This window comes from Lutra lutra, chromosome 4 (genome assembly GCF_902655055.1).
Source record: "Lutra lutra chromosome 4, mLutLut1.2, whole genome shotgun sequence".
NCBI lineage: Eukaryota > Metazoa > Chordata > Mammalia > Carnivora > Mustelidae > Lutra > Lutra lutra.
In genome coordinates this window covers 81,565,841-81,592,234 of record NC_062281.1, presented here as the reverse complement: position 1 = coordinate 81,592,234, position 26,394 = coordinate 81,565,841, and the positions used below count along the sequence as shown (strand labels likewise).

At 38.0% G+C, this 26,394-nt stretch overlaps 1 protein-coding gene across 1 annotated transcript in view; it reads right to left on the bottom strand.

Moving 5' to 3' along the window:
- PXDNL (peroxidasin like) overlaps positions 1–26,394 on the bottom strand; it is a 466,402-nt gene that overhangs the window by 64,634 nt on the left and 375,374 nt on the right. Inside the window, 4 exon segments of the mRNA XM_047727586.1 lie at positions 18,539–20,042; positions 21,868–21,939; positions 21,942–22,024; positions 23,761–23,869. Of these exon segments, the coding sequence (XP_047583542.1) occupies positions 18,539–20,042; positions 21,868–21,939; positions 21,942–22,024; positions 23,761–23,869 (1,768 nt within the window).

Genomic DNA, 26,394 nt, shown 5'->3' with positions numbered 1-26,394 from the left:
CTGAGGACTATTCATGGTCAGAAGTCCTTACAAAATAAGAAAAAATAAGCATACCTGTTTAAAATTCAGATTTTAGTTCCTTAACTGGAAGGGAGTTTCAAGTAAGTCCCAATGGTCATGTTCATGTTAAAATCACAAATGAATTACACTTCTTTTTTCAGACTTGTTGTTGTTGTTTTTTTTTTGTAGTTGTAGTTTAAGATACATTTAAATTTATTTGTGTAATATATTAAAATGTATTTCAATTTAAATTTACTTATTAAAGTTACATGGTCTAAACCCCTAAAACCCAAAGCAACTACCTCAAAACCAAAACAAAATAAAGCAAAAAAAAAAAAAAAAAACTCGTGTAAGCTATTCATTAACCCTTTGTCTATTTAATAAATATTTACTAAGAACCAGACATTGTTAGACATGAAGTATAGAAAGTTTAAAGAGACATGTTATTTTTCTTTTTCTTTTTTTTTTTAAGATTTATTTATTTATTTTAAAGAAGGAGAGAGAGAGAGCAGGGTAGACACAGAGGGAGAGGGAGACAGAATCTCAAGCTGACTGCGCTGAGCAGTGCTCAACCCCAAAACCCTGAGATCATGACCTCAACCAAAACAAAGAGTTGGATGCGTAACTGACTGAGCCACCCTAGCACCCTGGAAATATGGTAATTTTCTTGAGAATGTTCACAGTTTAATGAAAAAGCTGAGTATGTAAACAGTTACAATAAGAAGTGTTTTACTATAAATAAGAACTAAGCGCTAACAGACCACTGAGGAAAAGTTTAGAGAAAGAGAGAAAACTTGACTCTACAGAGGTAGCAAAACTCAAAAACCTTGAATTGAGTCTGGAAGACTGAGGTGGTCTTACCCAAGTAGATAAAGGATACTTCTGTTTTCCAGGAAGAAGGAATAGCTTATGCAAAGGTATAAATGCCAGAAAGATCATGGCATTCTCAGGGAAAGGGAGAAAGTGAATAAATAACATTATAGTTAAAGTGTAGTGTCAGGTTTGGTTTGGAAAATAAGAAACATGGCTGAAAATTTAGATTAGTACCAGAATCTGAACAGATTAGTCCTCAAATACAATATTTTTCTTAACCTAATTGGAAAGAGAAAATCCCATGATGTTTTTAAGCAGAGAAGTGATATGCTCTAATTTGTGCTCTGCAATAATTCTGATGCTATAAGAAAACAGTGCAGGAAAACATATAAAAGGGCTATAGAAAACCAGGTGGAAGTAGAGAGAAACCTAAAATATAGACTTAATTAAGGAAGGTCAAAACTTTTGTTTAAACAATTGCACTAAGGCTAAATTGTAGGGGAGAAAAACTACATAATTTAGAATGAATGTTAAATTCTATTTCTGGCAATGGTGTTATAACTGGAAAGATACTAGTCTTTCCAACACAAATAACCATAAAAGAGTTCAAAACATTAAAGTGCCTGGTTTTCAGACATTGGACAAGAGGCAGCACAAAATTAAGAAACTTGAGGAAAGGGAAACTTGTGACAAGGGCCTAGCTTTCTGCCTGGGGGAAATTTCCTCAAGGCCATGCAGGTTGCTAGAATTTAACCAAACCTATGTTAGAATTCACAGTGGGGCTGTGCTGAATGGTACCCATGAGAATTCAGAGCAGCTGAAGTGGCTGAAACAGAGAAAGGAGTGGGGCAGGCCCTGACATGAGGTGTCCCACAGTTCTGGAGAAGGGCCAGTCAGCATCTGAGCAGAAAGAACTACCTGAATCTTACTGAGAGCAACTACCACAGGGCATTGAATCAGAACAGGAAGAGCCCCTTAAAAACCTAGTAACACCCCAGACAAATAGCCAAGGTACAACATGCCAAGTCTTAGAATAAGATCTAACTTTACAAGGATAAAACCTACTTTAAGAAAGCCTAAAGCCTAGCAACTGCATGGAAAATGGAGTTTGGAGATTGGTTCTCCCAAGTCAGTGACGTTAGGATAACACCTTGAGTTTTCCACATTTCCAATCAGACAAAGCATAAAGCAAAGCCTATCCTAGTCCAAGGTGGAATCACAGTAGTTTTATATGCATTTAAAAGTTATGAGACAGAGGGAGAAGTCAAGATGGCAGAGGAGTAGTAGCTGACATGACATCAGGTAGCAGGAGATCAGCTAGATAGTTTATCAAACCATTCCGAACACCTACAAATCCAACAGGATAGCAAAGAGAAGAAGAGCAGCAATTCTAGAAACAGAAAATCAACCACTTTCTGAAAGATAGGACATGCGGAAGGGTGAATCTGAGCAGACAAAAAGATAGAGTTCACGGGGAGGGGTCAGCTCCCAACAAGTGGAGGAGCAACAGAGCATAAAATCAGAACTTCAAGAAGTCTGCTCCACTGAGGGACATCACTCCAGAGGCTAAGGGGCGGTGGAGCCCTCATGGGAACAGCATAATCTCAAGTCCCATGGGGTCACAGAAGGATTGAGGGTGTCTGACTACAGCAGAGCTCACAAGTATTAGAGCAGGGAAGACAGCAACAGAGATGGAGCAGAGGAGTGAGCTCTCAGCTCTGAGTTATCTTTAACTGTGATCCATTGCACAGAGGGCCACCGCTCTTTGAGCAGTGACCCTACAAGTGGCAGATCCGGGAAGACCCCCCGGGAGAGAAGCAGAGATCTGCAGGGTTTGGAGACTCCAAACGGGGCTGTGTGCCAGAGACAGAAACACTCAGTCACAGGTCAGGTGAGCTCAGAGCATGGCCACAGACCAGGGAGACAGGAGTAATTCAGCGCTTTTCTCCCAGGGTGCACTGTGGTGTAGGGCCCCGAGCTCTCAGCTCCTCAGGCTGGAGATTGGGAGGCCACCATTTTCACTCCTGTCCTCCAGAGCTCTATGGAAAACATTCAGGGAACAAAAACTCCCGAGAGTGAACCAGAGCAGATTACTTACCCAGGCCCTGGCAAGGGCGGTGCAATCCTGCCTCCAGCAAAGACACTTGAGAATCACTACAACAGACCCCTCCCCCAGAACATCAGCAAGAAATCCAGCCAAGACCAAGCTCACTTATCAAGAACAGTGGAATTCCAGAGGATGGGAAAGCAGAGCATGGAATTCATGGCTTTCACCCCATGATTCTTTAGTCTTGCAAAGTTAATTAATTTTTTCAATTTTATTTTTTTTCTTATTCTAATTTTTTTACTTTTATTCTTTCCTCTTTTAACATTTTTTTAAAGATTTTTTATTTACTTATTTGACAGACAGAAATCACAAGTAGGCAGAGAGGCAGATAGGGAGAGGGGGGGAAGCAGGTTCCTTGCTGAGCAGAGAGCCCAATGCAGGCCTCGATCCCAGGGCCCTGAGATCATGACCTGAGCCGAAGGCAGAGGCTTTAACCCACTGAGCCACCCAGGCGCCCTCTATTAATATTTTTTAACCAATTTTTCTTAACAATAGCTTTCTTAAAAAATATTTTGGAACTTTCATTATTATAGTCATATTTTATCCTTCATTATATTTAACTTAATTTTTTGTATACAAAAAAAATTTTTCTTCTAAAAAATTTTGGGATACAACTTCTTCTAATAGAACAAAATATACCCTAAATCTTTTTTTCTTCTAAAAATTTTTGGGATACAACTTCTTCTAATAGAACAAAATATACCCTAAATCTAGCACAGGGCTTTGTTCTAGTCTCCAGCCTGAGCAAATTCTCTCCAATTTCTTTTTCCTTCTTTTCCCAACTAACTTATCTTATATAACTCCTTTTTTGATTTTTTTTTAATTTTCATCTTACAGTCATAATCCATCCTTTCATCATGTTTACCCTTATTTTTGGGATATATATATATATATATATATATATATACATTTTTTTTCTTTCTTTAAAATTTTGGGAGGTATTTTCTTCTAAGAGACCAAAATACACCCAAAATTAAGTAGGTGACTGCTCTATTCACCAGTCTAAGATATTTTCTTAAAGTTTTTTTTTTTTTTTCTAACTTCTTTTTACCCCCTTTCTTCTACCCACAATTTGGGGTCTCTTCTAATTTGTTTATGCACATTTTTCTGGGGTCTTTGCCACACTTTAAGTATTTTATTCTCTCATTCATATATCATTATCTGGATAAAATGACAAGGCAGAAAAACTCACCACCAAAAAAAGAACAAGAGGCAATACCGAAGGATAGGGACCTAATCAATATGGATGTTAGTAAAATGTCAGATCTAGAGTTCAGAATGACGATTCTCAAAGTGCTAGCTGGGCTCAAAAAAGGCATGGAAGATCTTAGAGAAACCCTGTCTGGAGAAATAAAAGCCCATTCTGGAGAAATAAAAGAACTAAAATCTAACAAAGCTGAAATTAAAAAAAAGCTATTAATGAGGTAAAATAAAAAGTGGAGGCTCTTACTGCTAGGATAAATGAGGCAGAGGAGAGAATATAGAAGACCAAATGATGGAGAATAAGAAGCTGAGCAAAAGAGAGACAAACAACTACTGGACTATGAGGGGAGAATTAGAGAGATAAGTGATACCATAAGACAAAACAACATTAAAATAATTCGGACTCCAGAAGAAGAAGAAAGAGAGAGGGGAGCAGAAGGTATATTGGAGCGAATTATGTAGAGAATTACTCTAATATGGCAAAGGGAACAAGCATCAAAATCCAGGAGGTGAAGAGATGCCCCCTCAAAATCAATAAGAATAGGTCCCCACCCCATCATCTAATAATAAAACTTACAAGTCTCAGTGATGAAGAGAAAATCCTGAAAGCAGCCTGGTATGAAAGACTGTAACATACAATGGTAAAAATATTAGATTGGCAGCAGACTTATCCACAGAGACCTGGCATGCCAGAAAGAACTGGCATGATATATTCAGAGCACTAAATGAGAAAAACATGCAGCCAAGAATACTATATCCAGCTAGGCTATCATTGAAAATAGAAGGAGAGATAAAAAGCTTCTAGGACAAACAAAAACTGAAAGAATTTGCAAACACCAAACAAGCTCTACAGGAAATATTGAAAGGGGTCCCCTAAGCAAAGAGAGACCCTAAAAGTAGTAGATCAGAAAGGAACAGACAATATACAGTAACAGTCACCTTACAGGCAATACAATGGCACTAAACTCATATCTCTCAATAGTTAGCCTGAATGTTAATGGGCTAAATGGCCCAATCAAAAGACACAGGGTATCAGAATGGATAAAAAAACAAAACCCATCTATATGCTGTCTATGAGAAACTCATTTTAGACCCAAAGACACCTCCAGATTTAGAGTGAGGGGGTGGAAAACAATTTACCATACTAATGTACATCAAAAGAAATCTGGGGTGGCAATCCTTATATCAGATCAATTAGATTTTAAGCCAAAGACTATAATAAGAAATGAGGAAGGACACTATATCATACTCAAAGGGTCTGTACAACAAGAAGATCTAACAATTTTAAATATCTATGCCCCTAACATGGGAGCAGCCAACCATATAAACCAGTTAAAAACAAAATCAAAGAAACACATTGACAATAATATAGTAATAGTAGGGGACTTTAACACTCCCCTCACTGAAATGGACAGATCATCCAAGCAAAAGATCAACAAGGAAATCAAGGCCTTAAATGACATACTGGGGTGCCTGGGTGGCTCAGTGGGTTAAGCCACTGCCTTCGGCTCAGGTCATGATCTCAGGTTCCTGGAATCGAGTCCCACATCGGGCTCTCTGCTCAGCAGGGAGCCTGCTTCCCTCTCTCTCTCTCTGCCTGCCTCTCTGCGTACTTGTGAACTCTGTCTGTCAAATAAATAAATAAAATCTTTAAAAAAAAAAAGTGGGTTAAATGACATACTGGACCAGATGGACATCACAGATATACTCAGAACATTCCATCCCAAAATAACAAAATAGACAGTCTTCTCTAGTGCACATGGAACATTCTCCAGAATAGATCACATTCTGTTACACAAATCAGGTATCAATTGGTACCAAAAGATTGGGATCATTCCCTGCATATTTTCAGACCACAATGCTCTGAAGCTAGAACTCAATCATAAGAGGAAATTTGGAAAGAACCTAAATACATGGAGGCTAAAGAGCATCCTACTAAAGAATGAATGGGTCAACCAGGAAATTAAATAAGAAATGAAAAAAAATCATGGAAACAAATGATAATGAAAGCACAATGGTTCAAAATCTGTGGGAAACAGCAAAGGCAGTCCTGAGAGTAAAATGTACAGTGATACAAGCCTTTCTCAAAAAAACAAGAAATGTCTCAAACACAAAACCTAATCCTACACCTAAAGGAGCTGGAGAAAGAACAGCAAAGAAAGCCAAAATCCAGCAGGAGAAGAGAAATAATAAAGATCAGAGTAGAAATCAATGAAATAGAAACCAAAAATTTAAAAAAAAATGAACAAATCAACGAAACTAGGAGCTGGTTCTTTGAAAGAATTGATAAGATTGATAAACCCCTGGCCAGACTTATCAAAAAGAAAAGAGAAAGGACCCAAATAAATAAAATAATGAATGAAAGAGGAGAGATGACAACCAACACCACAGAAATACAAACAATTATAAGAACATATTATGAGCAACTATATGTGAGCAATTTTGACAATCTGGAAGAAATGGATGCATTCCTAAAGACATATAAACTACCAAAACTGAACCAGGAGGAAATATAAAACCTGAACAGACCCATAACCAGTAAGGAGATTGAAGCAGTCATCAAAAATCTCCCAAAAAACAAGAGCCCAGGGCCAGATGGCTTCCCAGGGAAATTCTACCAAGCATTTAAAGAAGAATTAATTCCTATTCTCCTGAAACTGTTCCAAAAAATAGAAATGAAAGGAAAACTTCCAAACTCATTTCATGAGGCCAGCATTACCCAAAACCAGACAAAGACCTTATCAAAAAAGAGAACTACAGGCCAATATCCTTGATGAACAGAGTTGCGAAAATTCTCACCAAAATACTAGCCAATAAGATCCAACAGTACATGAAAAGGATTATTCACCACGACCAAGTGGGATTTATTCCTGGGCTACAAGGTTGGTTCAACATCTGCAAATCAATCAATGTGATAAAATACATTAAAATTAGAAAAAAAAGACGATGTGATACTCTCAGTAGATGCTGAAAAAGCATTTGAAAAAGTACACTACCCTTTCTTGATCAAAACTCTTTAGAGTGTAGGGATAGAGAGTACATATCTCAGTATCATCAAGCCATCTATGAAAAACCCACAGCGAATATCATTCTCAATGGAGAAAAACTGAGAGCTTTACTGCTAAGGTCAGGAACACATCAGGGATTTCCATTATCACTGCTGCTATTCAACATAGTAATAGAAGTCGTAGCCACAGCAATCAGACAACAAGAAGAAGTTAAAGGCATCCAAATTGGCAAAGAAGAAGTCAAACTACCATTCTTTGCACATGATATGATACTTTATGTGGAAAATCCAAAAGACTCCATGCCAAATCTACTAGAACTTACACAGGAATTCAGTAAAGTGTCAGGATATAAAATCAATGCACAGAAATCAGTTGCATTTCTATACCCCAACAAGATAGGAGAAAGAGATATTGAGGAATCAATCCCACTTATAGTTGCACCCAAAACCATAAGATACCTAGGAATAAATCTAACCAAAGAGGAAAAGAATCTGTTCTTGGAAAACTATAAATTACTCATGAAAGAAATTGAGGAAGACACAAAGAAATGGAAAAATGTTCCATGCTCATGGATTAGAAGAACAAATATTGTGAAAATGTCTATGCTACCTAAAGCAATCTACACATTTAATGCAATCCCTATCAAAATACCATCATTTTTTTTCAAAGGTATGGAACAAATAATACTAAAATTTATACGGAACCAGAAAAGACCTCAAATACACAGAGGAATGTTGAAAACGAAAGCCAAAGTTGGTGGCATCACAATTCCGGATTTCAAGCTCTATTCCAAAGCTGTCATCATCAAGACAGTATGGTACTGGCACAAAAACAGATACATAGATCAGTGGAACAGACTAGAAAGCCCGGAAATAGACCCTCAACTCTATGGTCAACTAATCTTTGACAAAGCAGGAAAGAATGTCCAATGGAAAAAAGACAGCCTCTTCAACAAATGGTGTTGGGAAAATTAGATAGCCACATGCAGAAAAATGAATTTGGACCACTTCCTTACACGACACACAAAAATAGACTCAAAATGGATGAAAGACCTTAATGTGAGACAGGAATCCATGAAAATCCTTGAGGATAAAGCAGGCAGCAACCTCTTCGACCTCAGCCACAGCAACTTCTTCCTAGGAACATCACCAAAGACAAGGGAAGCAAGGGCAAAAATGAACTATTGGGATTTCATCAAGATCAAAAGCTTTTGCACAGCAAAGGAAACAGTTAACAAAACCAAAAGACAACTGACAGAATGGGAGAAGATATTTGCAAATGACATATCAGATAAAGGGCTAGTATCCAAAATCTATAATGAGCTTATCAAACTCAACACTGAAAGAACAAATAATCCAATCAAGAAATGGGTAAAGGACATGAACAGATATTTCTGCAACGAAGACATCCAGATGGCCAAAAGACACATGAAAAAGTGCTTCAGATCACTCGGCATCAGGGAAATACAAATCAAAACCACAATGAAATACCATCTCATAGCAGTCAGAGTGGCTAAAATTAACAAGTCAGGAAATGACAGGTGGGAATGGTGGGAATGCAAGCTGGTGCAACCACTCCGGAAAACAGCATGGAGGTTCCTCAAAAAGTTGAAAATAGAGCTACCCTATGACTCATCAATTGCATTATTTACCTTAAAGATACAAACGTAGTGATCCAAAGGGGCATGTGCACCTGAATGTTTATAGCAGCAATGTCTACAATAACCTAACTATGAAAGAACTTAGATGTCCATCAACAGATGAATGGATAAAGAAGATATGGTATATATATATACAATGTAATACTATGCAGCCATCAAAGGAAATGAAATCTTGCCATTTGCGATGACATGAATGGAACTAGAAGGTATTATGCTGAACAAAATAAGTCAATCAGAGAAAGACAATTATCATATGATCTCCCCGATATAAAGAATTTGAGAGACAACATGGGAGTTTAGGGGGTAGGGTAGGAAAAAATGAAACAAGATGGGATCGGGAGGGAGACAAACCATAACAGACTCTTAATCTCACAAAACAAACTGAGGGTTGCTGGGGGGAGAGGGGTAGAGAGAGGTTGGTTGGATTTGGACATTGGGGCAGGTATGTGCTATGGTGAGTGCTGTGAAGAGTGTAAACTTGGCAATTCACAGACCTGTAACCCTGGGGCTAATAATAAGTAGTCAATAGTAATCAACTCCAAAAGAATGGCTGTGATGTTGAATTGATCAGGAAAGGACCTTAAAGCCATTATTATCTATGTATTTTTAAAATTAAATATGTTGTGTTCTTAATGAGTTAATATTTAGATAAATGTCAACAGAGAATTAGGAACCTTAAAAAATGTAAATTTTAGAACTAATGTAACTGAAATGAAAATTTAACTTGTTTGTATTGAAGAGGAGATTGAAGACAGCAGAAGTGTCAGTGAACTTGAAAGGAAAATTAGTAGAAAATATCCAACCTGAGGAAGAAACTAACATAGAGTTCCAAAGTAATCTAGAAAAGACACTGTTAGATTTCTGTTCAACAGGAATGGATACATAAATCACAAAAAGACTTGCATATAAGTCTTCATGACAGTATCATTGAGAATAGTGAAAACTAGAAAGCCCAATGGCCACCTCAGGTGAATGAATAAATAAATATTTGTATATTCATATAAATAATGCTACTCACATTAACAACACAATATATCATCCATTGACACACCTGACACCTGGATGAATTTTCAAAAACATGCTATGAACAACAAGCCAAGCTTAAAAGAAAACATACAGTATGATTCCATTTACACAAAGTCCTTGAACAGTGATCAAAATCTGATCTGTGGCTGCTGGGGAAGGCCAGGTAGGAAAATAAAAAGCATGTGAAAGTAAAAAGCGTGAATTGAGTTTCTGAGGCAAGGAAATGTGGTCTTGACTGGGTGACAATTACATAGGTATGAATACTCTTCAAAGTCATCATATTGTACACTCAAAATATGCATCTTTGTGTGTGTTACAGCAACCATATGACTAAAAATGTAATTTTAGTTTAGTCAACTTTGGGGCATTTAGATAAAATACATTAAACTGCATCCAGATAAATTTTTTCAGCAAAATGGAACTTAAAAATAAAATGAAGCATATATTTTGTTCATTATAAAGTTCTCTACAAAGTATTAGAATATCATCTTGTATATGATCATAATGATATTAGTATGCATTAGTATAATATATATGTATAATACAGTATAAATTTCTTCAGTCGAATGATTAGCGTTGTAAAATATTCTAATACAGCATCAATTTTCAAAGGTAGGAATAAAAACAGATTCTGAAAGAAATTCATTTCTAAAACACAATTACCTAGACTCATCACTATAAAATCCACAAAACTGATGCTAAATGCTAAATTAAATGTCATGCTTTCAAGTGTTGAATTAATTATTTTGCAATCCATTTTTGCTAAATGAATGGTCCTGAGTGCCTTCTAAGAACTGGACCTCTGGGTATAACTGACTGACAGCCTGATTTTTAATTGTCCTCTTGTCACTTTTTATTTGCTCAGTCCTGTGTTTTCCTTGTTTCAGGGCTACAGGGTTGATTGAATGAGTTTTTAATTTTTTGAAATTGGGGTTAAGGTAATGCAAGAATTAAACACATATATTTGCTGGGCTGTAACATTTATTCCTTTGTATATAAAATAAGCATATATTGTAGTTAATTGAGGACTCTAAATATTTGATGAAAAAAAAAAAGAATTGGTATGGATGGATAAGTGTAAAAACCTAATTTACACCTAAGAAAACTTCATCTGGCCAAGGTGTTCAAACTAAGAATAGTTTTCGAATCCAGGGCCTTTAGGGAACTAAAATGAACCTCTCCAGGCTGCCACACTTCCCTGAACAGACTATCTGGTGTCTACAAAGCTGTTGCCTTGCGGTTGGCCGTGGGCTCATCTCTGGGGACTCAAAGATAAATTAGACAATTTATCTGCAACCAAGAAGGACATTCTTTTGGAACCCAGTCATTAAATTAATATGTTCTCTCGAAAGGCAGAAATGTGATGGAATGAAAATGACCAGGCAAAGGAAGGCTCTGAAAATGGCATTTAGAGTCAAGCAATATGACTTGGTATAATTGCATAAGATGGTATACTTCTAAAATTATTGTTTAGAGAAAATATGATACTCAGGCATCTTGTGCGAGCTATGCCATGAAATGCTGTATGTGACCTTGGGAGCTAAGAGAGAGCCATCTGTGGTGCACCATATGTATAAAACAGGAGATAAGAGAGCTGAGGGAGAATGAAAAATAAATCCTGAGCAGAAAGGAACAGAGATAAGAGGTGGAGAGAAAATTCTGGTCCTCTGGAGGCCTGGATATATTTAAACAGTCTAGTATCCTTCTGTAACTGAAAGAACAAAGTCACTCCTTCCTAAGGGATAGGAGACAAGGACAGTTGAGCAAGGACTAAGAACAGATGGTAGTTTCAAGTTTGGGGCTGTTTTTGGCTAAGGGAACAACCATTTTGAGATAGGAGGTGGGGGAGCACCCATTGCACACAAGTGGGAACCCCTAAGGGGAAAAGAGAGGTATTAAATAAATATGGATTCCAAACAAATGTTTGTTAAATCAATAGGAGAAAACAGTATCCACTGGTGGCTTTAGGAATCTGAGTCCTCTAAAAAATACATGCAGGGACGCCTGGGTGGCTCAGTTGGTTAAGCAGCTGCCTTCAGCTCAGGTCATGATCCCAGCGTCCTGGGATCAAGTCCCACATCAGGCTCCTTGCCCGTCAGGGAGCCTGCTTCTCCCTCTGCCTCTGCCTGCCATTCTGTCTGCCTGTGCTCTCTCTCTCTCTCTGTCAAATAAGTAAATAAAATCTTTAAAAAAATAAATAAATAAAATAAAAATACATGCAGAGTTGGGGGTACATAATTTTGCTGTATTTCTCTGCAAAAGAAGATTCATAACTCCTAACTTATTTTTAAATGGTCTAACATGGAATGGCTAAGAATCACTATTTCACAGAAACTAAAGTTGCTAACATACTAACCATCCAATAAAGGTAAAGAGATGATGTTGATGAAAAGTCCTTTAAGGCAGGTATGAATATGGAAGCTCAGAAACGTCTAGAAGAATGGGAGCCAGGAATCTTGAGAAAGGAAGGCCAAGACACAAAAAAGGTGACCAGCCTCCCTCAGGTGTCGGGATAGAGACAGATGGTGCAAGCTGTTGAGAAGGCAACATTGCAGAGTCTGACCTTATGGTACTCAGGATGGAGAAAGGGGGGAAAACTAAGTGTTTTTGTTTCTTTAATAGTATCAAATGAAGCAGCTATTAAATAGATGCATGTACTGAATATAAATTATGTAATAGTGAATTGTAAGCTATTCTTTAATAAAGCTGAGGCAGCTGCACATCCCTGTGATAATGGGAGACAAATAACCTTGTATTTATTAAAGAACAAAAGTAACCATATCCACAAAAAATCCACACATTTTCAAAAGAGGATTCAAAAATAGCCATCAAAATGGCCTCTCTGTGTTTGAAAATTTATGTTCTCCACTCAATGGATAATTAATCCTCACATTCAGCTCATTTATATGTCTTGCAAAGAATAAAAAGAAATAGCATGATATTTTAGAGCGAAAACAATCCTATAAAAAAAGAAATCATTCATTTTCATGTAGTCTTTAAACAACTCTGAAAACTTAAACATTTTTGACAAGAAAAAAATAAAGAGAAAAGGGGAAGGAATGAGGGAGGGAAGGTGGGAGGGAGGGAAGGAAAGAGGGTGAGAAGGAAGAAGGAAAGAACTAAGGGAGGGAGGCAGGGAGGAAAAGAAAGAAAGAAATTCCTGCAGCTCTTGGCACTAGAGGAAGTTAAGAAGCCTGTGCATTTCACAATCCTAGCAAAGGCTGTAGGTCTTTGGGTCCAAGAAAAGTGAAGTGAGCACAATAAAAGCCAAAGGGTTTGATACCGCTCCTGTCTGCTTCTTCTAGAGCTCCTGTTGCTTTTCTTTTTATCTATCCGGATTCTATCTACGATTCCACTTGAGGAAAAAGTGTCAATTTCACCCATAAGTCTTAATATCTTTGGAGTGGGATGAGTTAGATGCTAATTACTAGATTAGACGCTTCCACGCAGCACACTCTACAAGTCAGCAAGACCAATGTCTTCTAGTTTCTCCTGCTAATCACACTAGCTCTGGTGCCTGCCAGGTCTTTCCTCCATATTTCTTATATCTCAAATGACCTCCGTCTGCCCTCTCAGAGGACAGTCTCTCATGGATAACTGCCACTCCTCTGTTAAGACTGAGTTATTTTTGTTCTGTTTTGTTTTGTTTTGTTTTGCAGTATAGTTAACATGCAGTGTGATATTAATTTCAGGTATACACCATACTGATTTAACAATTCTGCACAATCCTCAGTGCTCACCACAATAAGTATAGCCACCATCTGTCACCAAACAATGTTATTACAACATTACTGACTATATTCCCCACGTTGTACTTTTCATTCTCCATGACTTATTTATTTTATGACTGGCAGTTTATACTTCTTAATCTCCTTTATTTATTTCATCCATCCTGCCAGCCCCCTCCCCTCTGGCAACCATCAGTTTCTTTTCTGTTTAAGAGTTGTTTGCTTGTTTGTATGCTCAACATCACTCATCATCTGGGAAATGCAAATCAAAACCACAATGAGATATCACCTCACACCTGTCAGAATGGGTCACAGCAAAAAGACAAGAAATAATAAGTGTTGGTGAGGGCGTGGAGATAAAGAAACACTGGTGCACTATTAATGGGAATGTAAATTGATGCCACCACTGTGGAAAACAATATGGAGGACAGAACTTTGACACCACTTTCTTGAAGGAATCCATCATGATCTCCTAGCTGCCGTGGCTCCACATGTCACATGACAGGGTTATGTGGCTTGTGAGTTCCCCACGCCCTAGGCTCTGAGCTCCTTGAGGAGAATCTAAAGTACCTCACCAATCTTACTGAAATGAACCGAAAGGTGACTAAAACAATGCCCCGGTGTGGCTTTCTTACGACAGACCAGGTATTCCTCATGGCAAAACTGTTGGTCATTCAAGAGGAAAGTTGTAGCATGGCTTTTGCATGTTGTTCTGGCTTTTTAATAGCTACCTAAAGATCCAATGTGAAGGTACAAGGAAAATCAGATTTTACTTCTGGGTGGTAAACTGACACAAGGCTTCAAAATTAACTGAAGTAAAGTCATTGGCTTTGTATACCAGATGACATATAAAGATGAGGTGATATATTCTGGAATATGAAGATACTATGTGTGAATTAAAACTATTAATTAAAGAGCACCTTCTGAATTACCATTTTATTATATCCATAGTCATTAACTGAAAAAAAAATATATATATATATGCTCTTAGACCTTAAAGGACCTCAAGGACATTTTAGTGAAACAACCTCACTTTATAGGTAAGAGAACAAAAGCTAATCTAAAGTCGTCCAAGATTGCAGTACTCAATCTGTCCAAACAGAAGGAACCTGGGCCTCGTGGCACCACCTTTTCATCCCCACATCACACTCTGAGGTTTCTCTTAGTTTTACACTATCCCATGTAACCCTTCTCTATGTCCCAAATATTTTTTTAATTTTTTTTAATTTTTTATTTTTTAGTATGGGTCTGTGAATCACCAGCTTGTCCCAAATATTTTTAACTATCGCAAAATTTGTACAAGGTACAGCAAATACCAATTATTTTAAACAACCTCTTCTTCCCTGAAACCCTCATATTCCGGTGCTCCCCATTCCTGCCCACAGAGATGATGGCTAATGACCCTGGGGTTAAAGGCTCCTGTCTGAGCTGCAGCTGCTGTTGGTTGAGCTGTCACCTGGGAGTCAGCAGAGTTTACCCACTTGCTCATCACAGTCATACTTGTGATTTGGATTACGTAATTCATTAAATGTTACATAAAATAATGAAGCCTTTGTGTAAAAGAGGAGAGTACTTATTCCTGTGAAGACCAAATTCAGTGTTTTGGGAAGGGTTGTCAAATGGAGAATCAAACATCAATGCCAATTAGTTGCATGTTATGTTACTATGGGGGAATGATAGAAACATGTACAAGGAATCTGCATTCATACCATCACTTCCCTGGAAAATTCCTATTCCCCTTTCTTTTCTTTTTTTTTAAATTTTTTTTTATTTTTTAAAGATTTTATTTATTTATTTGACAGACAGAGATCACAAGTAGGCCGAGAGGTAGACAGAGAGAGAGAGAGAGAGGAGGAAGCAAGCTCCCTGCCAAGCAGAGAGCCCGATGCGGGGCTCGATCCCAGGATCCTGGGATCATGACCTGAGCCGAAGGCAGAGGCTTCAACCCACTGAGCCACCCAGGCGCCCCCCATTCCCCTTTCAAAACAAACTTTTACACACACAAAAGACTCAGCCTGGGCACAAGCTTCTGAATTCTAATCAGCAGATCCGTATTAAACCAGCAATGACAAAACCAGAACACAGACTTTGCACCTTCCCCGCTTGCTGCCCCAAAGCGCAAGTTACAGGACTTAATGTGTGCTCAAATGTGTAAAATTAAAATACCGAGGACGTATGTATGCATTATTTTTATGATTCTCCACTTTAGTCAATTCTCAAGCTGTCCTAATTATCTGAAATATGGAGTTTTTAATGTTCCAGGGCAGTACTTATTTTGTTGATTTTTTTTTCAGCTGTTATTTTGTTGATTTAATGATATGCCCTACTTGTTTCTAAATTTGACTGAAGTGCTTTAAAAACAAACTTAAAACCACACTTGCAAAATAACACAGAAAGGAAAAGAAGTAACAAGTAACAGGAGAGAGTAAAGCAATAAGTGTGTAAATGGGCATATGGAAAGCCATGGCACCCTCCTTAGTGAAATCAGCTCCTGACAAACTGCTATCTATGAATTTAAAGATGGAGACTGTAAACACAACTCCAACTTATCTATTTTGTGCTCATGGTTGAATGAATCTGAGGTTGCTGTTTTATAAATTTACTACGAATGCCAGAGCAAAGTCAGACACCTGGCAGCCTAAGAGGAAAGTAAGGTAGTCAGCTTCCTGGCCTCCCCACATCTACTCATGCTGGTCAGTCCTGCTATCCTCAGGCTAAGGCCAGGTACCAGGTTGTACAAAGTTCCCACAGTTCAAACATTCCCCAAAGCAGGGATAAAGACTCGTTGTTAGGTTTCAGAAGACTCAGTGTTAACATCCCAAATGCATTAAAGGAGGACAAAGAAAGCCAGGTGTGTGAACACTCCATGTGCAGTATATGAGCGAGCCACTGTCCATCTCAGAGGTCAGTCATGCCTTGCACTGGCCACTAGGAGTATGCGTCCTGCAGCAGAGGCCCTGCATCTATATTCCAGTCTAATGCTGTGTGTGGCAATGACATGCAGCCTGCTTCATCATATATGAGAGCCAGAGGATTCAGGAAGACTTTGTGACGGGGACATTTTAAAAGGACACATTGTTCCTACTCTATAATTGGTGATGAATTTACAGGTTAGCTGCAAGTTGAGAAGTGGGACCCCAATGAGTCACAAAGCAAGACTTGCCCCCAGGTCTATTCAATGTAGATGACATGCTTACAGGAAACATTTAAAATGAATATAGTGTTGCAAAGACTGCCAGGAGCCTATCTCCCCTTCTTCTTTCTTCACCTGAATTGTGGTGGAATGGAATTCCTTGCTGCTAGCCTCTCCTTCTCCCAGGACAGCTTGTGCAGGTTAGCATTTCACAGAAAAGTCTTCCTGGAGTCACTCTCTTGCTTTACAGAGAATGAAGATCAAACTCCCTTGCATGGCATGCAGGGTCCTTTGAAAGCTTCCCCTGGTCACCTTTCTACCCCCTCCTGCCATGCAACCCCACGCCTTCTTGCTTCTTTCCCTGTCCCTGGGATACTGTCTGCCATTCCCACTTCATTCAATTTACCACACTCAGAAAAGTCCAAGAGAAGATCAAATGGCATCTTTTATCACTAGCTTGGGGTGACTCTTACACATACTTTCCATTTCTCAGCTCTGTGTTTCCATAACATTCAATTCCCATCTCTATGACAGTCTTTTCCACACTGATTACAGCCAGCTCCCTGCATGCTGTCTGGCTCTTCAGGAAGCTATTTCTTTCATCTAGGGTCTCAGTGCTTAGCACAGGGCTGGATCAGAGCATATGTGCAATCTAATAATGATGCTGACAACTGAAATGATAATGTTACAATAAATCTATCCACAGATAAGACTTTTTGATTACCTATGATGCACTAGAACTGAACTAGGCATTTGATACATTCTATATAATTTCACCTTTGAACAACTCCGACAAGGAGGTAGTGTTTTCTCATTTTATATGTATTCTGAAATTTAAAGCTGTTCAAATACTTTTCACAAGCTCTCATCACTAATAAGTGGTGGAATAGAGATTTAAACCAGGTCTCTATGAATCCAAAGTCAATGTTCTTGCAAATTCAATCTGCATGATGCTCTGATATTTTCTACATATATTACACATTTTCTTAGTCTAATATTCTACATAAGTATGAAACAAATTCTAGTGGCATAAAAAAATCATAGTCTTAATATTACAAGAAAGGGCCTAATCTTGACAATTAGCACCATAATTTGCAATTTTAAGCTTCTATGAAAGATTTCAGATTAATATACCATAAGCTATCAATAAGCATGTTAGTCTTCTATATTTGCCAACTACAGACAAAACTTCTTAATAAAACATTTCTTTAATTTTTTTTTCTTAATATTCTGGAGGATGAAGGAGGGTAAGCATGAGGAGCAGTTAGAGTTGTTTCCTGGAAATGTCCCATATTTGTAAGTGAAAAGGAAATTTGAATCTCACATATAGAGAACATAATATTAGTACTTTACTGAAAGGCACTAATGATGTAGTGAATAAACCTCGACTTACATTCTGATGATAAATTTAGATTATTTGTTCTTTTGACAAAAACTAATTTATGTTTTGATTTCACTACTTTGCTCTGCCTAAGTAAGCGAATGTGATGGACTTATTACAAGGTTTTACATTCAAACTTGAGACCTTACTGTATCAATAAAAAGGCCTTGATTGGATTACCACCCGACAGGAATGCAGGAGACCAGCCCACCTCTTCTAGTTGAAATAAATGTACTAGCAAGTACTAGCAGGGAGGCAGCATATTTACATTTATTTACAAAGGAAATGGATAGACAGAGGGGTTACTGCTTAGTCTCTAGAAACCCTTTCTTTAGTATTTGACTTTTCCCACAATAACAATTATTAAAGGCTCTGCAGTTAACGTCCCCAGGCAACCAAATCCATCCATACAAAATGTCCTTTAACACTTCTCCCTCTCCCAGGAAACATATAAATCTAAGCAACATTTGCACACTTACTTTTTCAGTTTTTGTCGAATCTCTGAATCTTTAATCTCGTTTTGAAGATCCTCAAAATTTTCAACAGATGTCAAATTGCAGAAAACTCTGAAGTCAGCATAGGGAGGGATCCCGTGGTCTCGCCCCCTTTGAATGTTGGTGGCAGCCAAATCCAACGCTACAGAGTGGGCCGTGGAGAACAGCTTCTCGGTTAGCTCTACACTGAGCAGCTGGGAAGGCACCCGCAATTTAGCGGGCACACCAAATAGCCCCCGAAGGAGTGGATCTATCCCACCTTCCTCGATTATTCTGGAGGGTGAAAAGAAAGCTTTATGGAGTGGAAGGTGGCCTTCAGGGATTTCTCCGAAGGTGTCATTCAGTCGATAAAGAATAGGATTGATTAACGTGTGACCAAATCTGAAGGCTGCAGTAGCAAAAGAGTTAATGATCCCTGCATTCACATTGGGGTTGTAGCCCTGGTAATCCTGTAGCATTTTCATGCCAGGTGCCCCCAGAATCTTGGGCAGCCAGTGGCTGTAGGTAATGTGCTGCAGCTGAGCACCTACAATCTTCCTGGCTTCATGATAAAGGGTGTCTCCGTCCCAGTGGGGATTCAGGGAAGACAGCTCCGTGGCGACCCTGTTGTGTTCCCGAAACCACAAGGTGTGCATGGCTGTGAGGGCCAGCTGCTCGTTCGCCCTGTGGTCCCCCGCCAGGAAACAGGGGCTGCGGCTGTCCTGCTCTGGCCTTGTGCACTCGGTGGGTGGGCCGGAAGAAAAGGGCAGTAAGGGCTTTCCGGATGGGACCCATGGCAAGCCTGTCCTCAGGAGTCCCCGGGGCTCTGAGTAGTCTCGCAGAATTTGAGATTCCCGCTCTGAGCTCCCATAGATATTAGAGGCATCTATATATGCTGTGAGCTGGTTAATCTGTTCTCTCGCGTAGACTGAATTCATCACCAAGGAGGTCATGCCGCTGCCACACACGGGACTGGAGCGTGCAAAGAACATGCACGGCGCTCGAGTCCCTCGGGGATCAGTGTCAGGAATGATGATGGGGAAGCAAGGTGGATCATTCGTACACACTGAGCTACACAGCCGCCCATCGGAGAAGCGAGATGTGCTCAACGCAGGCACTGTGTGGTCCAGATCATGGTCTAAAAATTGACCCCACTGCATGAGCATGTGTGTGTATCGATGGTCAGGGGTGACAGTGGCCGTAGCCACCAGCTCTGTGGACACCAGCCTGGGCGGTGGGAGGGGATACCGGCCTGACAGGGTGTGACGGCCGACCCCACGTGGCAGGTTGAAGCCGTTCTCGTAGGCAGGCTTCAGGATGCGCTCAAAGGCAGTCAGGGAGGCACCCCACATGGGGTGCTGCAGGTTGTTGCACGTCCCATCCTGGGCTCGGTACTTCTGATGGAAACACAGGTCAGAGCAGTTGGGCACCTGCCTGTGGGCTGTACATCCAGATAAATTGGCGATGAGGCTGAGGTAGTGCGGGGACACCAAGTCATTGTAGTGGAATTCTGAAACAGAGCCGCAAAGGCAATGAAGAGAGCTGTCCTTGAGGAGGAGCGAGAGGGAGACCTCAACCCAAGTTGCTCTAGGGATGGGCCATTCTAGGCAGGCAGAAATCTTTCCTACATCCATTAGGACAAAACAGAAAGTTCTAATAAAAATGAGGGGGGGTCGCTTAGCAATGCCTCTCTTATGAGCAGTTGCTGATGGCTAGAATGAACAGAAAAGGAGAGACATGTCCCAGTTCCCATCAAACTCTTAGTTCTGTGACTTTACCAATACAATGTTGGTAAGGGTTTGGTAAGCCCTCATCACGAGATTGTAATATTGTTTTTGCCACTTCCTATTTCTTTCTTTCAGGTTTTATTCTCCTGGAGGACAGGATCTAAGACATGCTAGCGTGGATGGTATGAATATTAACCTGCATGATAGTTGATAAAAAGGGATTTAGCAGTAACTTTTAAACTACCACAAACTGTCATTCCCCTGGGAACGTGCAATACAACCTGGAGATGTTTTGGAGCCAATCTTTTAACAGAGCTTAAAATTGCAGCATAATCCTAAATCTGCAAAGACTATTCACTAAATCCTATTTGCTAAGAGTTATTATCCCTACTTAATCATCAGAAACTGGCTAATGATACCAGGACCATTTGTCCTTTTGCTGTGTAAGCTGGTCTCTGGCTGGACCCTGAGATATCTTAATCTTGGATAGATGCAATAATCTTCCTATATAAAGACATGGATCCTGGGTTCACTTTTAGGACAAACTGATCCTGGTGGGGGGGGGGGTCTTTAACTTTACAAATAATAAAAGAGAGATAGAACAACATAATGCTTTTTTTCTTGAGAAAATTTTGTTAAAATTCTTTAATATTTTAGATCCGAATATATACTCAGTTTGGTAATGAACATCACAAACAATGGATGCATATTTTAGCAAACTTAAATTTCTGTAGGTATTGATTGCTTATTCTCTAGTTATGAATTTAGACTGTTAATCTTGAAAATTCCAAGACTTGGAATTAAACAGCCAGAACTTTGATTCAAATGCTAATATGGACTAAATGAAAATTTCACTTGGATGTTTTAGTTAAGGAAACTCTGAAACCCAAGACACAATGGATCAATGGGAGCTATTAAATAGAGCTTTTTAAATATAGGGCACCTAAGGGGTGAGACAAGCACAGAAAGGCACTTGTGCACAGCATTTTGGTTTATTTTCTGAAGGGGAGTAAAGAAACTTCTAGAAGTTGCTGTTGTGCTCACAGAACAAATAGTGTATAGCAAAGGATCACATTTTTACTTCACTTTAAAAAGAAAGACTTAGAAAATCAGAAAGATTTCTACATCACTCTCATTTGACATTTACTAACTAAAGGTCTGGTTTTAGAAAAAAAATGCAAGAGAACTTTAGTACAGCAACAACAAAAAAGATTAGGAAGGATAGATATGTTATAGGTAGAGAAAAGAATTCAAATAAATTCACTGAATGATTTAGGTGATTCCAGTAACAAGGAGAGGACCATTACCCTGGGAATAAAGCCTTTTTCACAGGAAGGAGTAATATCTTTCAGATTCCAAAAGTAAGTTCACCTAAAATGGGCTCCTTAGATTGACTAGACATATATAGCTGATAGAAGTTGACAGGTTTGAATATCCATTTATCATCTTTTCTTTTGAATTACAGTTCTTACAGGAAATATCTGCATTCATTTGGCAAAGTGGTAAATTAATGTCTACCTCACATGGTGTTTTGAAGATTAAAACTGAGGGTTTTGGTCAGTTTGCAAATGACCATAAGCTAAAAACAAACGCCTCCCAGAAGCTGACCTCTGCCCTCCAAATCAACAGTGAGCCCTTGCTTCACATGTTCCTGGATCAGCAGAAGTGTGTGCTCAAAATCTCCCCAGCTCTTGCTGTCTCCACAGTAAATGGGTCATGCGGATAACGAAACTGAGCCAGCAGATCACCAGGGGTGCGAGGTTTTCTGCAAATGACAAAAGACATTACTGTTCATAAGGCAAAACTGCAGAATCCATGAATCTCACTGTGCATTTAAGAATATAGTTCCCAAACTCAAGAAGAAGAAAAGCTTCACCACCAAAAAATAAGCTTCACAGGGGGAACAGAGAGCTCTTTTCCTATTTTGTTAATGAGTGAATCCCAAATGTCATTGACAGTGCTGAACTCAAAAGATCTATTTTTAATGAGTCAATGATTTAAGGAACATTTTTTTTTTGTAAAAAGCAACATCTATGGTGAAAGTTATAAACTTGGTGTCCACACGTATGTCCTAGGGGGCTCAGTAAACCCTCTGAAACAGTGTGCAATCACTCAGTTTCTGGGTGTTGGTACTGTCTATCTTCTCTTTCCTCAAATGTAACCACCTGGAAATTCCTGCTTACATTTAAAACCCTGCACAACTATTGCTCTCCCCATGAATCTTCCTGATAAGTCTGACAAGTTACCACCTTCTAAATTACTTCTGTATGCTCATACACATCTCTTACATACACAACAAGATATACTTAAATTGTTGACATATTGTCTCTTCTACTATAGAAGGACTCTGTCAGGGATGAGATGGTGCCTTATTCATTTTTATATTCCATGTACCAAACCTACCAACCAGCACCCAGTAGTGGTTTATATGCATTGAAGAATTGAACTAAATAAGTGAAAAGATTATTAGTCACTAAGAATGTGAAATCATTTTAGATATTTTGGTCATCTAAAGCATGTCTGGTCCTCTACATCTGAAATCATAACTTTAGATCATAGAACCATAGTAACAATATTAATAGTTCACTTAGAGTAAGCCCTTTCTATATGGCAGACACTGCTGAGACACTTTATCTGTATTATTTAATCTTCCAATCAAGTATGTCCATGAAACAGATTCTGTCGTTATCCCCATTTTATAGGCAAGAAGTGTGAGGTACTAAGATGCTTAGTTACTTGCCCAAGGTCACCCAGATAGGAAGTGATGTAGTGAGGAATCACAATAAGAATATAAATAAGGTGTATGGCTCCAGAACACAAGTCCATGATCAGCAAGCCATGCTGTTTGTGGGTATGCACGGAACAGAGCTATACTTGATTATGGCATTATAAGGTATTCCTTTAGACCAACAGCTGCAAAGGCTGGGCATGTACTTTATTTGACTTTGAAGACAACAGTCCTGTTTTCTAATACATCAGATGATACAAAGCATCCCATGTACCTCCATCAGAACTGATGGGGACTTTATAGAACCTGAAGGCTTCACTACCCTAAATATGTTCTGATTCAAATTAAAATTACCAAAATATACATATCCAAACAAAACTTTCACCTGTGATCTATCAGTTTATGACCAGATGTGATCAAATTGATGAACACTTTCAATTCCTAGAGTGCCAGAAGCCTGGGTCTGGCCCTGGTGGACCCTGACCTAACAGAACCCATTACCTGATACTATCATGGACAACATAGAGTGGATCTGCAATGAGGTTTTATGCCATTAGATTCATGGGGAACAAGTTTAATTTTCTCTGAGACTGGAGCTTGGCAGTGGTTGGAGAGCCCAGAGGGTGATAAACCCACACACAGACTAAAGAAAACACCCGCTTTTGGCAAATCTTATGCACGATGGCCTGCTGTTGACTTATGGAGATTATAAAAACCAAGTAGACTGAAGTGAAAAGACAATTTTGTAATCCAAAATAAAATAAATTCTTTACTGTGAAAACAAATGTCTTCGTGTGGAGTTAATTGCACTGTCAACCCTCTGTACAGCATCAAGAATGGATGATTCAACAAAGTCATCGCCAGCTTGTCTACCCTGTATTGCTTTGAAAATCAATTCCATGATTAAAAGTATCAAACAAACCTTGAAGTTAGGAATGATCTCATATAAATGGCATTACAGAAACTTCCAAGACAATAAAAATGCTATACAGTGTCCACATGATACTGTCCATTGCAGAAGAGTAGGTAATTATCCTGAACCAAAGCTTCCAGCAACAGTAACAGCATTATTTAGGGAACTAAAGCATTCCAAAAATCTAGTAAAGCTATGTGAAATATTTCCTTTTTTACAACACTGATTCAAATGGGATTCAACTCTGTTAGTAATTTGTCATCTTCAGAAAGGTATGAAATGTCTATCTCTTCAGCCACCTTGCTTTAATGTTAAACATTAAATTGAAGTAAATATTATCACATCCCTATGGAGATTTCTTAAGCAAGATTGAACTCAGTAGATGTTCAGTGAAAAATAATTCATGTTGTTTCTATAGCTCTTCAGTGTGTGAGAATTCTATCAAGTTGAATATTATAGACAAAGAAAGCTTTGTGGAGTTGATAATCTTCAACATATTAAATCTTCTCCAGGTAATGGTTTAAGAAATTTAAGGTAAAGGAAGAAAATGTTATTAAAAATGATCATGGGCATTAAAGACCCATATAAGAAAAATACTTAAGCATATCCATATTATTTGATTCATTTTTTGATAATACTTAAAGAATTTATGGTAATACTTCCTTAGCACTGTTGAATATTGAACACAAGAGTAAGTATAGCCCCAAAAACTGAATCTGAAAATAATGTCAAAAAGGAGATACAAAAAAAATGAAAACTTTAAATAAAAATAGGAAGGTGTGTGGATTACATATTGTTACTTATATAACATATTATATAGTACAATATAATATTGAAATAGTACATATGTGCATTTATATGTATATAAGTATATATAAAATATATAACATATATATATATACATATATATATATGCTCATGTATTTTGCAATAGATGAATGCAAATAGCATTCCACATCTGGTTGTTAAAAAAAATTTCCTTTATATTATGATAATGTATACATACTAGATTGTTAATTGTTCTAAAAGATCACCAACGTAAAAAATCTTAAGAAAAAGTAGCAGTGATGCAGATATTATAAGAAAACCAGTAAAATCAAGGTCTCTGCTCAAAGACATTCTTGGATTAAACGAGATTACAGGCAGTAATTATGAGTTAGAGGCTAATACTGTCAGTTCATTCAGTCTTTATCATGACCACAATATTAAAGATCTCAGAAGTCAGTTTTACATTTTATAATTCAAAAATAACATTGTATTAACTATACATTAGCTAAAGATACTTGAAAGAAAGCAAAGGTAAATTGATTAATTTGATTAAATGAAATTGATAATTTCTATTCAAGTTAAGACATAAGTAAAAAAGGTAAAGAGGTCATAGATAAATAATAGGTAACATGTTTGTAATTTCTATATTTCTAAATAGAAATAATATTCTATTTCATTCAAGGAATTCCTGTAATGCACCAAGAATATATACATGCACGTTATAAAAGAAGAAACCCTAAAAGTTATTAAGTATATGACAGATGTTGAAAACCACTTAAAACCTCAAAAATAAAATTTAAAATATCAATAAACTTCTATTTTATGCTTATTTTGGCAAAATAAAAAAACTGGTTACTGCCAAGCTTTGGGAGGGTGAGTGGACACAGGCAGGCTTGTGAGAATGTAGAACTGATGCTCTTATTTCCAAGATTTTGTTTAGGGTTAGGTATATTTTTTTATTTTGTTTTTACTTAATAAAATGACATGTGGACCCCCTCTCACCCAGCAATTTGATTCCTATAGATATATCTAGAGAAATTCTGATACAAATCCATAAAGGGTAAAAATATGAGAATGTTCATTGCAACTTTGTATGAAAGGAATTAGGGGAAATTGTCAGCAATGGAAGTATGGGTGAGAAAAAAATGTGGTGGATTTACAGTATGAAATATCATGCAGCAGTAAGAATTGGTGGGACGACACATGCATGGATACTAAAAAAAGAGTACTTAATGTAAAAATTAGAAAGCTGAAAGAGAATAAAAGGATTTAATTAAATCATTTTAATAAATAAAATATTTATTTATGTATATGAATATTAATATTTATAAATATAATAAATGCATTATAGCTGTTACATGACATAATGAGCATGATGGGAATGGGGTATTAGCTTATAAGGAGATGGATTAATTAGTAAATCAATTAAGCAATCAATATACTTGCAATAACTATGAGAATACCTAGTATTTTCAATATCCCTAACATGATATGCCTTGTGATAGTTCAAATCAAATCAGTAAGAATGATCCTACTGAATTTGTTACTTTTACTTGGAAATAAAGGAATTGAGATCAATCCAATCAATCTGTGCTGGCCTATAGATGTTAGCCTTTTCTCTATTGTTTCCCTTTTAGTCCTTCACTTGTGAACCTCAAGTGTAGAGAGTGGCATCAATGATGTGTTCTTATTCATGACAATTACTGTCATTGGACCTCTGCAACTG